General features: G+C 46.0%; 1 protein-coding gene across 5 annotated transcripts in view; it reads left to right on the forward strand.

Annotated features, from left to right (window-relative positions):
- LOC135054883 (oocyte zinc finger protein XlCOF7.1-like) overlaps window positions 1-16,339 on the forward strand; it is a 247,351-nt gene extending 231,012 nt beyond the window's left edge. For all 5 annotated transcript variants that reach the window (XM_063958319.1, XM_063958320.1, XM_063958318.1 and 2 more), the window contains 4 exons: window positions 3,842-3,959; window positions 11,194-11,291; window positions 11,958-12,081; window positions 12,998-16,339. In XM_063958319.1, coding sequence (XP_063814389.1) covers window positions 3,842-3,959; window positions 11,194-11,291; window positions 11,958-12,081; window positions 12,998-13,968 — 1,311 coding nt within the window. In that variant the 3' untranslated portion in view covers window positions 13,969-16,339. The remainder of the gene's footprint in view (window positions 1-3,841; window positions 3,960-11,193; window positions 11,292-11,957; window positions 12,082-12,997) is intronic.
- The last annotated feature ends 748 nt before the right edge of the window (window positions 16,340-17,087 follow it).

Raw genomic sequence — 17,087 nt, forward strand, 5'->3', positions numbered from 1 at the left:
GAAAGGTGTTCTGCACATCCAGCCTCCCTTTGTGGCGCCAAGGGCACCCTGGGATTTTGATGTGGTATTACAGTTCCTGCAATCGGATTGGTTGGAGCCTCTACAGGAGGCTGAAATCAAATTTCTCACGTGGAAGGCGGTCACTTTGTTGGCCTTAGCTTCTGCTCGACGCGTGTCGGAATTGGGGGCTTTGTCCCGTAAAAGTCCCTATCTGGTCTTCCATGAAGATAGGGCGGAAGTCAGGACTCATCCTTCCTAAGGTTGTGTCAGCTTTTCATATCAACCAACCTATTGTGGTTCCAGTGGCTACTGACTCCTCAATTGCTTCAAAGGCCTTGGATGTTGTGAGGGCTTTGAAGATTTATGTGAAGACAATGGCTCGTCATAGAAAATCTGACTCTCTGTTTGTCCTTTATGATCCCAAGAAAATTGTGTGCCCTGCTGCTAAGCAGTCGATTTCACGCTGGATCAGGTTCAACATCCAGCATGCGTATTCTACGGCAGGATTGCTGTGTGCAAAATCTGTTAAGGCCCACTCTACTCGTAAGGTGGGCTCTTCCTGGGCGGCTACCTGGGGTGTCTCGGCTATGCAGCTTTGCCGAGCAGCTACTTGGTCTGGGTCGAACACGTTTGCTAAGTTTTACAAGTTCGATACTTTGGCCTCTGATGACCTCAAGTTTGGTCAAGCAGGAGCCTCCGCGCTCTCCCTCCCGTTCTTGGAGCTTTGGTACATCCCCCATGGTACCAATATGGACCCCAGCATCCTCTAGGGCGTAAGAGAAAATAGGATTTTAATCACCTACTGGTAAATCTTTTTCTCGTAGTCCGTAGGAGATGCTGGGCGCCCGCCCAGCGCTTCGTGATCCTGCAGTGGTTATTTAGTTCAGTACTGCTTGGTTCCTAGGTACTAATATGGACCCCAGCATCCTCTACGGACTACGAGAAATGGATTTGCCCTTAGGTAATTAAAATCCAATTTTTTCCTTGATACACTTTGCATTTCCATTTTGGCACCCCCAACACTGTAACCAATGCCGCTGAGCTAAGTTGTATCCAGTCATTGGCACAGTGTGATCGCCATTTGCGATCCAACCTGAATTAGGCCCTAAGTACCTCCATATGTGACTAGCATTAAAAAAGACAAAAATATCAATCAAGTTTACCAGCCAGGAAAAATGTAACAAAAAAAATGTTAGTTTTATCAAAAACTTCTGATTAAGGATCTATATGTTCCAGAATACCCTTCATGTTAGGCTCCATCACAGAACTTGCGCAGAACTGTTTGGGTCTTGTCTCCTCTTCAGTGACTGCTGGTCCTCAATATGGGTCATCTAAGAGGTGGAGAATTTTACATTCAATTCGTTCTTTGTGTCCAAGAGGGACTGTTCATTCCAGCTTGTGTTGGATCTGTAAGAGCTCAACAAATTATTTCTATGGGAGCGATAAAAGGTGTAATGACTTTATTTAGGGCCCAATGGAAGGGGAATTTCTGCCTACCTTCATATCCCCAGATGGTAGACCAGTGAATCTCCTCTGCTTTACTTTCCACAGAACAGCTTCCAGGTTTAGGCACTCCTTTTTGCATTTGTCAGCTGTGCGGTCTACATGAAGTTCATGGCTTATACTGAATAGGCGGTGTTTTTATGTCATCAGAGGGTCAGATGTGATTTGGTGAAGGATCAATATGGGTAGCTGGCAGTGCACCATCTCCAGTTTAAATTATAGCTCCTGGAAATGACCTAAATGGTGTTTTCGGGCTGCTGTATCAGCATTGCTCTACATATCATCCCCCCGCAGTGCCTTACCTGTAGCATCCCCCTCAGTGCCTTGCCTGTACCATCCCCCCGCAGTGCCTTACCTGTAGCATCCCCCCTCAGTGCCTTGCCTGTACCATCCCCCGCAGTGCCTTATCTGTACTCTCCCTCGCAGTGCACTGGCTCCGAGTGATGCACCCTGCAGTGGGTAAAATGTTTGTTCCACACATATCAGGAATCTGTATTATATTAGGCTGGATAAGTAGGAAGCAGACCGTGTTATCCTCCGTGCCAAATGCTTGAGGAACTTGTTCAGACCCATATGTATAATGACACTTTGTGTAAATCAGGTACCCATACCTAATCTATGTGCTGTGAGTTCGGTGGCCTTTTGTGTTTGATTCCTCCACTTCCATTGTGCTGAGTTCTCTGACCCCACATACAAGAAGGGGTGCAAGCGTCCATTTCTTCCAATTGGCCTAGTCGATACTGAAGTGCTGATCTGTCAGTCGTTTTCAGCCAGACCGTCTTTCTAAGGGCCCCTTCTTCTAACAGAGCTGCATTTAACGGCATTGCTCTTCAAGCCATCAACGCCATGCTGCAAACGCAGAAGTCTTTTTCTTTTTTTGTCCCGTGTTTATCCGAAGGTTTGCAAATATTACTTGACATAATGTTAGTAACAGAGATTTCCATCTGAGGGTTTTGTTGTGTGTGTGTGTGTGTGTGTGTGTGTGTGTGTGTGTGTGTGTGTGTGTGTGTGTCTCTGGGGTGAGCCTGGTTTTGCCTAGCATATGATTACTGCTTAAAAAATACGAGCAGACATTCCCCCAAAACTGTCACGACATGCCTGCGTTTTTGCCGCCACTCCCCATTACCTCCTTCAAATGGCCCCTGAGTGTCAGTCCCTTTGTGAGTAAATCCTCTCTGTGACCGCTGTTGCAAGACCATGGGGGCGCACTGGGATTCAGATGCAAGCGCAGACCTGCGATAATTGCTTAACTGCAAACACATCGGGTTTGCCTACATCTCTGAATCAGGCCTTGTATCTTCCCACAACCAGGGTGTTTCTTAGCTGGTACGTAATGGGGCATCAGCAAACCAGGAGCTCCTGGGTGTCCCTGCAGAACTGTTCTCAGCATATGTGAGTTTTACAGCACCTCCCTGACAGCAGCATGTTCTAATTGCGTGTTCTAATCTCCTTCCAGTGGCCCCTGCGAAATCCACAGTCTAGCAGCTGCCGGATGCAGTACCTGGTGTATGTCTCCTAGTGCTGACGACTTAGTCTGTCTTCTAGGTCAGCATAGTGACTAGGTCGACACATGAAATAGGTTGATGCGGTCATTAGGCCGACATGGAAAAAAATGACGTTGTTTTCTTCATAAAGTGACCGGGAACCCCAATTAGTGCACTGCATCCCCTCGCATGGTGAGCGATCGGGCAAGGTGCCTCGCTCCGCAACCGCTGCGCTCGGCACAGGTTACCATTCCCAATCGTAGTCCATGAGGATCGTAAAGTATGAAAAAGTTCAAAAAATTAAGGAAAAAAGTAAAAAACGTATGTCGACCTTTTCATGTGTCGACCTGTTGACCATGTCGACCTAATGAGTGTCGACCTAAAAAACCGGATACCCTCTGGTTTGCCACATTGGCGGCACTGTACAACGCAGTACCGTATATCAGTGGTTCAGTTCCACTGCCTGGACGGCTTTCCATCATCTCTTCCCAGAAGCTCTGATGTAACTTCCTGCACTCCATGCAGTTTTATCCTACAGACAGGCATTCGGTACTGTGTTATACCCCCACCCAGCACAGAAGGTGCTTCACATACAGCCGTTTACATATTTATGTTACAGTACTGCATTAAACTGCTGAGTGTTTGTATGTTAGCCCATTAAAACAAATCTCTTATAAATTATGGAAAAAACAAACACATACATATGATGATTGATATACAGTATGTCCAGTTATCCGACAAACTGATTAGCTGCATTACTCCTGATCCCATTTCATTTGGATAATCAGAGGTGTACTGTAAGTGCAAAAATCACCATTTAAACATGCTGTCTGTATTGTTTGTGGGCTGTTCAGGGAGAAGACTTACTTGATATTAAAATTGAAGTTATAGAGGAAGAAGAGGAGACGTGTGTGTGGGGCAGTGACCAGCAGTGTAAGGAGGAGGAGAAAATCCCTTCAAATATCAGCACAGGTGAGCGCTATGTCTGAAAGAGGAGTCACATAATCTCATTCGCCAGACAGTCTCGTTACGGGCACTCACTGGCCAACAATATTTACCAGCACTGAATATGAAATCATCACTGAGTATGTTCAATATAGTTTTTTTATCTAGTTTGTCCTATTGTCAGAGCTGGATTATAGTGGGGGGTCAGAGGAGCATATGCTGAGCCCAGCATTGTGCCTTGTACGCCCTTTCTCGGGATTGCACCTTGCACCTCTTTCCTGGCATTGCTCTTTGCACCCCTTTCGCAGCATTGCTCCTTGCACCCTTTGCTGGCCTTACACATTTCACCCCCTTCACGGCATTTTGCCTTGCCACATCCTTCCCGGCATTGCTCCTTCCAGAAATGATGCCTTGCACCTTGCAATGCATTCCCAGTATTGCATCCTTTTCACCCCTTCCCGACATTGCATTCTTGCCACCCCTGTCCTGGAACTGCACCTTGCCACCTCCTTTTTAGAGTTGCACCTTGTACTCCCTTGCACTCTCTCCCCGGCATTCTGCCTTGCGCCCCCTTCCCGGCATTCTGCTTTGCGTCCCCTTCCCGGCATTCTGCCTTGCGCCCCCTTCCCGGCATTCTGCCTTGCGCCCCCTTCCCGGCATTCCGCCTTGCGCTCCCTTCCCGGCATTCCGCCTTGCGCTCCCTTCCCGGCATTCCGCCTTGCACCCCCTTTCCGGCATTACGCTTTGCACCCCCTTCCCGGCATTGCATCCTTGCAAACCCTTCCCAGCATTGCATGCAATTTGCCATTCACAGAATTTTGAGTTATACCTGCATCCTAACATGGAGCATTTTGTGTCTATCCCATCATTGTATGTTTTTTACCATTTTCAGCAATACATGTAATAATAGGATTTTAATACCTACCGGTAAATCCTTTTCTCTTAGTCCGTAGAGGATGCTGGGGAACCATAGGGTATAGACCGGATCCGCAGGAGACATGGGCACTTTAAGACTTTGAAAGGGTGTGAACTGGCTCCTCCCTCTATGCCCCTCCTCCAGACTCCAGTTGTAGGAACTGTGCCCAGGGAGACGGACATTTCGAGGAAAGGATTTATTGTTAAACTAAGGTGAGATTCATACCAGCTCACACCTCAAGCATGCCGCACAACATGGCATTCAACAGAACACAGGCCAACGGCATGAACAATTGCAGCATGCTGACAATAAACGTAACACAACATATGTGTAACCAGAACTGATAACTGCAGATACAGTACACACTGGGACGGGCGCCCAGCATCCTCTACGGACTAAGAGAATAGGATTTACCGGTAGGTATTAAAATCCTATTTTCTCATACGTCCTAGAGGATGCTGGGGTCACCATTAGAACCATGGGATTATACCAAAGCTCTAGAACGGGCGGGAGAGTGCGGACGACTCTGCAGCACCGATTGACCGAACTTAAGGTCTTCATCGGCCAAGGTGTCAAACTTGTAGAACTTTGCAAAAGTGTTTGACCCCGACCAAGTAGCTGCTCGGCAAAGTTGCAATGCCGAGACCCCCCGGGCAACCGCCCAGGATGAGCCCACCTTTCTAGTGGAATGGGCCTTCACTGATTCCGGTAATGGTAATCCAGCCGTGGAATGGGCCTGCTGAATCGTGTTACAGATCCAGCGTGCAATGGTCTGCTTGGAAGCAGGCTACCCAACCTTGTTGGGAGCATACAGGACAAACAGAGCCTCTGTTTTCCTAATCTGAGCCGTTCTGGCGACATAAATCTTCAAAGCTCTGACCACATCCAGAGATTTTGACTCAATGAAGGCGTCAGTAGCCACAGGTACCACGATAGGTTGGTTTATGTGAAAAGAGGAAACCACCTTCGGTAAAAATTGCTGACGTATCCTCAATTCAGCTCTATCTTCATGGAAGATCAAATAAGGGCTCTTGTGAGACAAGGCCGCTAACTCAGACACCCGCCTTGCAGATGCCAAGGCCAACAGGATGACCACTTTCCAAGTGAGGAATTTTAACTCCACCTTCCGTAAAGGTTCAAACCAATGTGATTGAAGGAACTGCAACACCACATTAAGATCCCATGGTGCCACTGGAGGCACAAATGGAGGTTGGATGTGCAACACGCCTTTCACGAAAGTCTGAACTTCTGGAAGGGAGGCCAGTTGTTTCTGAAAGAAAACCGACAAGGCTGAAATCTGAACTTTAATTGAGCCCAATTTTAGGCCCGCATCCACACCTGCTTGTAGAAAATGGAGAAACCGTCCTAGCTGAAACTCTTCCATCGGAGCCTTCTTGGATTCACACCAAGAAACATATTTCCTCCAAATACGGTGGTAATGTATGGACGTTACCCCTTTGCTGGCCTGAATGAGTGTGGGAATTACTTCACTGGGAATACCCTTACGGGCTAGGATTTTGTGTTCAACCGCCATGCCGTCAAACGTAGCCGTGGTAAGTCCTGATACACGCACAGCCCCTGTTGTAACAGGTCCTCACGCAGAGGAAGAGACCAGGGATCTCCGATGAGTAATTCCTGAAGATCTGGATACCAAGCCCTCCTTGGCCAGTCTGGAACAATGAGGATCGCTTGGACCTTTGTTCTACTTATGCTCTTTAGAACTTTTGGAATGAGAGTAAGTGGAGGGAACACATACACTGACTGAAACACCGACAGTGTCACCAGAGCATCCACTGCAATCGCTTGAGGGTCCCTTGACCTGGAACAATATCTCTGAAGCTTCTTGTTGAGACGAGAAGCCATCATGTCCACTTGAGGAACTCCCCAACGACCTGTCACCTCTGCGAAGACTTCTTGGTGGAGTCCCCACTCTCCTGGATGGAGATCGTTTCTGCTGAGGAAGTCTGCTTCCCAGTTGTCCACTCCTGGAATGAAGATTGCTGACAGAGCGCTTGTATACTTTTCCGCTCAGCGGAAAATCCTTGTGGCTTCTGCCATCGCCGCTCTGCTTTTCGTTCCGACCTGACGGTTTATGTACGCTACTGCTGTTACATTGTCCGACTGGATCAGTACAGGCAGACCTCGAAGAAGATGTTCCGCTTGTAGTAGGCCGTTGTAAATGGCCCTTAACTCCAGAACGTTTATGTGGAGACAAGTTTCCTGGTTTGACTATCTTCCTTGGAAGTTTTCCCCCTGTGTGACTGCTCCCCAGCCTCGGAGACTTGCATCCGTGGTTACTAGGATCCAGTCCTGGATCCCGAACCTGTGCCCCTCTAGGAATTGAGAGCTGTGCAGCCACCACAGAAGTGATACCCTGGTCTTGGAAGACAGGATTATCCTCTGGTGCATGTGTAGATGGGACCCGGACCACTTGTCCAACAGGTCCCACTGGAACACCCTGGCATGGAACCTGCCAAACTGAATGGCCTTGTACGCCGCAACCATCTTCCCCAGCAACCGAATGCATTGATGGATTGACACTCTTGCTGGTTTCAGAATTTGTTTGACCAGACTCTGAAGTTCCAGAGCCTTTTCCACAGGAAGAAAGACTCTCTGTAGTTCTGTGTCTAATATTCCCAAGAGCGACAACCGCGTCGTCTGAATCAACTGTGATTTTGGCACGTTTAGGAGCCAACCATGTTGTTGAAGAACTGTCATGGAGAGTGCAACGTTTTGGACCAACTGGTCCCTGGATCTCGCCTTTATCAGGAGATTGTCCAAGTATAGGATAATTGTGACTCCTTGCTTGCGAAGGAGAACCATCATCTCCGCCATCACTTTGGTGAAAATCCTCGGAGCCGTGGATAGACCAAACGGCAACGTTTGAAATTGGTAATGACAATCCTGAATTGCAAATCTTAGGTAAGCCTGATGCGGAGGATAAATGGGAACATGTAAATAGGCATCTTTTATGTCCACCGACACCATAAAATCCCCTTCCTCCAGACTGGAGATCACTGCTCGTAGAGACTCCATCTTGAATTTGAATCTCTTTAGGTAGAAATTCCGGGATTTCAGGTTTAGGATTGGTCTGACCGAGCCGTCCGGCTTCGGGACCACAAACAGGCTCGAATAAAAACCTTCTCCCTGTTGTGACTGGGGAACCTTGACGATAACCTGATTTTGACACAATTTTTGTATTGCGTCGCAAACTACCTCCCTGTCCGGAAGAAAAGCTGGTAAGGCCGATTTGAAAAACCGGCGAGGGGGTACGTCTTGAAACACCAGCTTGTACCCTTGGGATACTATTTGTAAAATCCAAGGGTCTAGGTTCGACCGAACCCAAAACTGACTGAAGAGTTTTTGACGGGCCCCCACCAGTGCGGACTCCCGCACAGGAGCCCCAACGTCATGCGGTGGAATTGGCAGAAGCCTGGGAGGACTTCTGCTCCTGGGAGCCTGACAAGGCTGGAGATCGTTTACCTCTTCCCCTTCCTCTAGTAGCAAGGAAGGAAGAACCTCGGCCCTTTCTGAATTTATTGGGCCGAAAGGACTGCATCTGATAATGGTGCTGTTTCTTTTGTTGTGGAGGAACATAAGGTAAAAAGGATGACTTACCCGCGGTAGCCGTAGAGACCAAATCATCAAGGCCGTCTCCAAATAAGGCCTTACCTTTTATATGGTAGAGATTCCATCCTTTTCTTGGAGTCAGCATCAGCATTCCATTGGTGAATCCACAACGCACGCCTAGCTGAGACAGCCATGGCATTGGCCTTTGATCCCAAAGACCAATATCTCTCGCAGCTTCCTTAAGGTATGCTGCAGCGTCCTTGATATAACCCAGCGTAAAGAGGATGCCATCCCCATCTAGGGTATCTATATCAGATGACAAGTTATCTGCCCACTTTTCGATAGCACTACTTACCCACGCAGACGCAATGACAGGTCGGAGTAGTGTACCCGTGGTCACATAAATGGACTTCAACGTAGTTTCTTGTTTACGATCCGCAGGATCCTTAAGGGCCGACGTGTCAGGTGACGGGAGAGCCACCTTTTTAGACAAACGAGACAAGGCCTTGTCCACGGTGGGGGGTGACTCCCACTTTTCCCTATCCATTGAGGGAAACGGATAAGCTGCCATAATTCTTTTGGGAATCTGAAACTTTCTGTCAGGACCTTCCCAAGCTTTTTCAAATAGCGTGTTCAGTTCATAAGAGAGAGGAAACGTTATCTCAGGTTTCCTTTCTTTATACATACAGACCCTTTTATCAGGGATAGCTGGGTCCACAGTGATATGTTATACATCTGTAACCACCACAATCATGTACTGAATGCTTATAGCCAATTTTGGGTCTAAACTGGAATCGCTATAGTCGACACTGGAATCAGTGTCCGTGTCGGTATCAGTGTCTGCCAACCGGGCCAACGTACGTTTTTGTGACCCTGAGGGGACCTGACTTTGGAATAACATATCTTCCACGGATTTCTTCCATGCCTGGGTCTGCGATTCAGACTTATCTAGCCTCTTACTAATAAGAGCCACATTAGCATTCAAAGCGTTCAACACATTTACCCAATCAGGTGTCGGCGGTGCCGACAGGGTCACACCCGCAGCCGTCTGCGTCCCTAATACATCCGCCTCCTGGGAAGACCCTTCAGCCTCAGACATGTCAACACTTGTGCACCAAACACCCACAGACACTCCGGGCATATAGGGGACAGACCCACAGTAAAGTCTGTCAGAGAAACACAGAGAGGAATTTGCCAGCTCACAACCCTGCGCTGAGAAAACGGGTCTGAAAGCGCCAAGACAATGCTTCAGACCTATAGCGCTTTTATCACATATATATATACAGGTTGAGTATCCCATATCCAAATATTCCGAAATACGGAATATTCCGAAATACGGACTTTTTTGAGTGAGATTGAGATAGTGAAACCTTTGTTTTCTGATGGCTCAATGTACACAAACTTTGTTTAATACACAAAGTTATTAAAAATATTGTATTAAATGACCTTCAGGCTGTGTGTATAAGGTGTATATGAAACATAAATGAATTGTGTGAATGTATACACATTATGTTTAATGCACAAAGTTATAAAAAATATTGGCTAAAATGACCTTCAGGCTGTATAAGGTGTATATGTAACATAAATGCATTCTGTGCTTATACTTGGGTCCCATCACCATGATATCTCATTATGGTATGCAATTATTCCAAAATACGGAAAAATCCCATATCCAAAATACCTCTGGTCCCAAGCATTTTGGATAAGGGAGACTCAACCTGTATATATATATATATATATATATATATATATTGCACCAATTATATCCCCCCCCCCTCTCCCGTTTTGCACCCCTGGTACTTGTCTAAAGAGGACCAGCGTCTCTGCTGTGGAGAGGAAATGGCGGCGTGACTTGTGAGGAAGAAGCTCCGCCCCCTTCATGGCGCGCTTCTATCCCGCTTTTCTCAATATTTATACTGGCGGAGGCTGGGACAGTGCCGCTGCACTAATGTCCCCTCTTGCCAGTGGGCTTAATGAGGATGTTTTTTCAGCTGCCCAGTGCGCCCCCCCTGCGCCCTGCACCCTGCAGTGCTGTGTGAGTGGGAGCTTGGCGCGCAGCGTCTGCCTGCTGCACGGTACCTCATAAAATGCCGTCACTGAAGTTGAAGTCTTCTTTTCTTTCTCGCCTGTCTTCTGACTTCTGGCTCTGAAAGGGGATGACGGCAGGCTGTGGGAGCGAGCATCTGAGCATACCCAGCGATCAAACCCTCAGGAGCTAGTGGTGTCCTGTAGCCAGAAGCAGGGCCCTTGAACTCACTGGAAGTGGGTCATACTTCTCTCCCGTAAGTCCCACGAAGCAGGGAGACTGTTGCCAGCAGCCTCCCTGAACATAAAAAACCTAACAAAAAAGTATTTTCAGAGAAACTCAGTAGAGCTCCCTGTAGTGCGTCCAGTCTCACTGGGCACAATTCTAAAAACTGTAGTCTGGAGGAGGGGCATAGAGGGAGGAGCCAGTTCACACCCTTTCAAAGTCTTAAAGTGCCCATGTCTCCTGCGGATCCCGTCTATACCCCATGGTTGTAATGGTGACCTCAGCATCCTCTAGGACGTATGAGAAATATACTTTCCAGGTTTGTGCATTAAATTCTATTCCTATGCCCCACTAAGACCATACCCAGCATCCCCCATAAATCTTTTTTTCTTTGTCTTCTTCTTCCCCATTGAAATCCTGAGATTATATTAAGGAATGAGAAAGTACAAGTCACTGATATGTGCACCATCTGATAAACACATACAGTATATACACTGTACTCAGTCACTATGTGTTACCTGCAGATGGATCCAGTATCAGAAATACCCCAGAGAGATGCTCCAGTCCCCAGTACTCACAGGATCCTACAGAGGAAGATCACAGTACCACACATGCTAATGAGGTAGGTGGAAGGGGCATTTCTAGAAATGACAAGTGCTAGCTACAGTACACCTTGATTAGTATAAGGTTTTTGAATATGTTGTGGTTGAATCTGCCATAGTGGAGGATGTAAAATGGGAGCCTGGCTGAGTTTATGTAAGTCCTGGCTGCCATCCCCAGGGGCCTCAATGTTTGGCGTGGGTTATGGCATGAAAGCATTAGTTTTGCTTTCTCAAAATGTGTAATTATAGAAAGGGGGCAGCCTGTGTACTGTGCTGAAGTGCTTTTATATGCTTTTATTGGGATGTGGTCAAAATCCCCGTAATCAGGATTCCGACGCTCAGAACCCGACACGTCCTGACGTACCAGGGTTAGGGTTAGGCACTAGGGGTTTGGTTAGGGATATGCTGAGGGGGTGGGGAAGGTTAGGGATAGGCTGATGGGGTGTGGGAGGTTAGGGTTAGGTTGTTGGGAGGAAGAGGTTAGGGTTAGGCTGCAGAAGGGGTGGATTAGGGTTAGGAGTCGAGCTAGGGTAAAAATACTTACCCGGGATGTGTCGGAATTCCGCTGTCGGTCTTCTGACTGCCGGTGTTCCGTACCCAACCTCAACTTTTTTTCGCCATTACCCATAAGTTGTGGCTTTCTCAAATTCAGTTATTTTAACTTTTTTTTTTTCTACTATATGTAGGATGATAAATTAAGAGATGTGAGTACTAACACATGCAAGATTGATTCTGAAGAAGAGACGTATATGATGGGCGAGCAGCAGTGTAAGGAGGAGGAGGAGGATACCCCTGCACTTATCAGCACAGGTGGGTAATAAACACTAAGGGGTCAATTCATGAAGCATTGAAGTGTGGGGAATTGAGCCAGTGGAGTTGCCCATGGCAACCAATCAGCCCAGAAGTAACATTTAGGATTTTGCATATTACGAAATTATACAGAGCAGCTGATTGGTTGCCATGGGCAAACTTCTTCACTGGCTCACTTCTCCACTCTTTTTGCTGCTTCATGATTAGACCCCTATATATAGAAAGGAGTTCTATCAGTATATTATTTTTATCGCGGGAGGAAACCGGAGCACCCAGCGGAACCCTCACAAGCACGGGGAGTATGTACAAACTCCACAACATATATGTATAGTTATTATTTTAGAACGTGTTCTCGAAGGAGTTTGAATTCAGTGGGTGTGGTATAATAGATCTACACTGTCTAGGTATACTGTCAAGTCGACACTGTATGGTTAACATTCATTAGGTCGACAGGTACAAATGGTCGACAGGGTGAAAAGGCCAAACCTTATACTCCATGTTATGTGACTACAATCAGTAGAAATGTGTACCCTCGCTTCGGGCAAGGTGGCACGCTTGAGGTTACTATTCCCAATAGATGTCCATTGTGGATAGTAAATCAAGCAAATGTTGGGAAAATATGTGGAAAAAAAACAAAAAACGCTTTGACCGTTGTCATGTCGACCTTTCATCGTCTACATTTTGTACATGTTGACCTATTGAATGTCTACCTAGACATTGTAGATCTATCATCCGGATACCAAATTCAGTAGGGATGACCATTGCAAGGGAGCCATTGAATAGCATGGACAGTTTGGGGCATTGCCTTACGCTTCCTTTGTAAATGAATATAAATAAAATTAAATAAACTTCTATAATATATATATATATATATATATATATACTTATATTTCCACACATTTTATATTACTTACAGCAGAGAAACGGAACAGCAGAAAATCAGCCGAGGGACATTTAACTTTATCTCTAGTTTGCGACATGGACGATGATGATGACGATGACATCACAAAAGATTCTCTAGGAGAAAACTCCATTGCCCCAAATACACAAAGTGCAGATAATTCATCTGACCAATCAAGACGTGGGGAAGATTTTCCTGAAAATGCAGATAATACACTTCACAGAGGTGATGAAATGTTTCCATATGCTGAAGGCGACGCGTTTTGCATCCCAGCTATTTTGCCACAGGAAATCAACCCTGGTGAGAAGCCGTTTTCCTGTTCTGTATGCGGGAAAGGTTTTACCAAAAAGTCCTCGCTTGTAAGACATCAGATCGTTCACATTGGCGAGAAGCCATTTTCCTGCTTTGATTGCAGGAAATGTTTTGCACGTAAATCAACTCTTGTTGAGCACCAGAAAATCCACACCAGCGAGAAGCCCTTCTCATGCTCGGACTGCGGAAAATGTTTTACCAGGAAAGCAAACCTTTTAGACCATCAGAGAATTCACACAGGTGAAAGTTCCTTTTCCTGTTCCGACTGCGGGAAATCTTTTACAAACAAAACCGTCCTTGTGAGACACCAAAGAAGCCACACGGGGGAGAAGCCGTTTTCCTGCTCTGAGTGCGGGAAGTGTTTTGGACACAAATCCGTTCTCCTTAAACATCAGATCGTTCACACGGGAGAGAAGCCATTTCCATGTTCCGAGTGCGGGAAATGTTTTACACAGAAAGGAAATCTTATTGAGCACCAGAAAATCCACACAGGCGAAAAGCCATTTTCATGCTCACAGTGTGGAAAATGTTTTGCAAACAAAGCTGTTCTCATCAGACATCAGATGACCCATTCCGGCGAGAAGCCATTTTCCTGCAAGGATTGTGGGAAATATTTTACCCAGAAGGCAAATCTAGTTAAACATCAGAAATCTCACACCGGTGAGAAGCCATAACAATTATATTGTAAAGAACAAGTGCATTTTAGTATATGTCATTTTTGCTCAGTGTAAATACTAACTCCTGACCGAATCTACGATTCATTCTGAGCCTAGAATGACATGCCTGGATTTTAACCATTCGGTGGCTACAGGAAGTGTCCGCTCATTTTAAAGGCTGTTTCCTCTTTCTTGACTGCATGTCAATCGGTACCATCCTCAGTGTCTAGAAGTTTCAGCAGTGATCATTCGCTATTGGGTTGTTATTTATCATGTGATATGCCTGGGGGGGGTGTTAAATTCCATTCAAAGTGCTCAGTAATACAATTAGACTTCGTGTGACGTCAATATATTAGGATACATTTGAGGTACCTACAGAACATTTAAAACCATACAGCTAATTCTAGGTGCACAATAACTTAAATTGAAGATGCTGGGCTTGGATAGTCTATGAAATAACTGGAAGCTGATTGTGGTTTTTAATCATGTATATGACTGAAGAACTTTTTAACATCATGGGGCATATATAATAGGGGGGCAGATGTATCAAGCCTGGAGAAGTGATAAAGCAGTGATAAGTGCAAGGTGATAATAATGCACCAGCCAATCGGCTCCAATATGTACATTTACAGTTAGGAGCTGATTGGCTGCTGCATTATCACCTTGCGCTTATCACAGCTTTATCACTTCTTTATGCTTTCTCTAGGCTTAATACATCTGCCCCAGTGTACAGGATACCATCCGATCTCAGGTTTTTTTAAAAAGCGGCACTCATTTACGTGTGTGGTATGTTAGATAGAATAGAGTTAGGTTGACAGTGTCTAGGTTGACCACTATTGGTCGACATGGGTTCTAGGTCGACATGAAAAAAGTCGACATGATTTTTTTAAAGTTGTTTTTTTTGTGTCGTTTTCTTTGTACAGTGACCGGGAACCCGAATTAGTGCACCGTGTCCCCTCGCATGGCTCGCTTCGCTCACCATGCTTGCGTTCCCAATTGTAGTCCATATGATTCGTAAAGTATGAAAAAGTTTTAAAAATGGGAAAAAAAGTGAAAAGGTCATGTCGACTTTTTTTTCATGACGACCTAGAGTCCCTGTCGACCTACTTACTGTCGACCAATAGTGGTCGACCTAGACAGTGATGACCTACTTACTGTCGACCTAACGACCGGATACCCTCATTTACAAGGCATGGTTATGCCTTGTAAATGATTGCTGCTTTAAAAAACCCCTCAGAGATCAGACGGCATTCCACTCCTCTGGCAAACTTGGACACTATTACATATGCCCCCAGATGTTTTTTTACTTGGGTTTTTAACATTACTTGCGCATTGCTGTGCTCTCAGATCAGTGTTTTTCCTGGGGCGACTCGGGGGTGAGCAGTGCTGCGACCAGTTTTTTAAATATCATTTTTAAATCTTATAACTACCATAAACCAGAGGAAATTGGTTAAGTAATTTCTTAAAATGAATAGAATAAGTGTCTGAAGACGTATCCGCAGTCTTATATCAGCTTGTACATTTAGAGGAGTGTCCACAGCGATCTTACTGGCAGTCGGCTTCTCACCATCATTTGCTATTACGGTCAGACAGGATTACTTCCTATTTACTGCATTCCACTTATTGGGCCCTATTGACAGCTGGAAGCAGTGCTGACGTCGGACTATGTTGAGCGATTTTTGCTAATGTGCTTGTGCCTAATGGCTGGTACACACTGGAACAATCTCAGACCTATATGTTGTTTACGGCCAAATCCAGGACCAGTCCAACTGGACAGGGGCTAACTTGGACTCGCCAAAAAAAGTCTGCGTTTTTGTAGCCATCCCCCCACCCTTTACTTTGTGAATAAAACCTCACTACGCCCGCCATCACTTATCACTCTGTGTGGCTGTAACACATGCACGATGGCAAAACAATGTTCCACTACGTCCGACATCTGTGAATCAGGCCCAGAGTTACAGTTTCTGTGTCAGACGTACGCTGGGAGAAGCGTATTGAGAATGTAGCAGGCGCTCCTGGGCAGTGAAAGGGAGGTGTCTTAGGGCACACACACAGATCCGTTATCCAGGGAGGAGGAGGAAGTGGCAGACAACAGACCAATGGAGCACTATGGATTATTCAGTACACAACATGATATCCCTAAAGACAAATCCATTCCACCTCTTACACAGAATGCCCCTGTTGTAGCTACAGTTAGTTATAGGGAACATAACGCTCAAACATAAAGCATTTGTCTTACCCCTGACGCAGGTACTGTATATCTTTTATCCCAATTCATTTAAGCAAAACCATGTCATTGTACACTGCTAATGTAATGAATACATTGTGTGAATAAGGTACTGTTTACCCATGTGAGATATTTATCCGTAAATATTGGACGCTATTGATACACACTGGTTTGTGTTTCTTCATTTAAACCACTGAATTTTCAAAGGCGTGCATGTAATAAATATATACACCGTTCTGGTAAACAGTTTCTATAATAGTATCTCCCCGCTCCACTACAGGCAGCTGCAGCAACAGTCCTCATCGTTAGACCAATATATTATGCAAATGTACAAGCTGAAACTTGAGTCAATTAAGGCGCAGTGACCTCACTGTCCAGGCGCTGGGCTATGTATCCACCACTGCACGTTACAGAGCAAGTCTACAAGTCTGTCACTCACATTCTGCCTGCAGGGTTCCTGACGTACTTCCCTCCTAGCTTGGCGACATTATGCAGATGGTGAAAGGGAGCGTAACGGGCAGATTTAGGGGTATATGCAATTCACTGCGAATCGCGGCAAATTATCGCCGTTTTTTAATTCGACACAATTCGACAGGTGAATTCCGGCAGGTGGCTGCCGGAATTCGCCATATTCAATGAAAAACGGATTCGACAGTCCCGCGGGCGAAAATCGGCCGATTTGCCGGATTTTGCCGCAATTTAAAAAAACCAGAAAAAAAAATGGCGTGGGGTCCCCCCTCCAAAGCATAACCAGCCTCGGGCTCTTCGAGCTGGTCCTGGTTCTAAAAATGCGGGGAAAAATTGGGCAGGGATCCCCCGTATTTTTAAAACCAGCACCGGGCTCTGCGCCTGGTGCTGGTGCAAAAAATACGGGGGACAAAACGAGTAGGGGTCCCCTGTATTTTTCACA

Source organism: Pseudophryne corroboree, chromosome 3, assembly GCF_028390025.1.
Source record: "Pseudophryne corroboree isolate aPseCor3 chromosome 3, aPseCor3.hap2, whole genome shotgun sequence".
NCBI lineage: Eukaryota > Metazoa > Chordata > Amphibia > Anura > Myobatrachidae > Pseudophryne > Pseudophryne corroboree.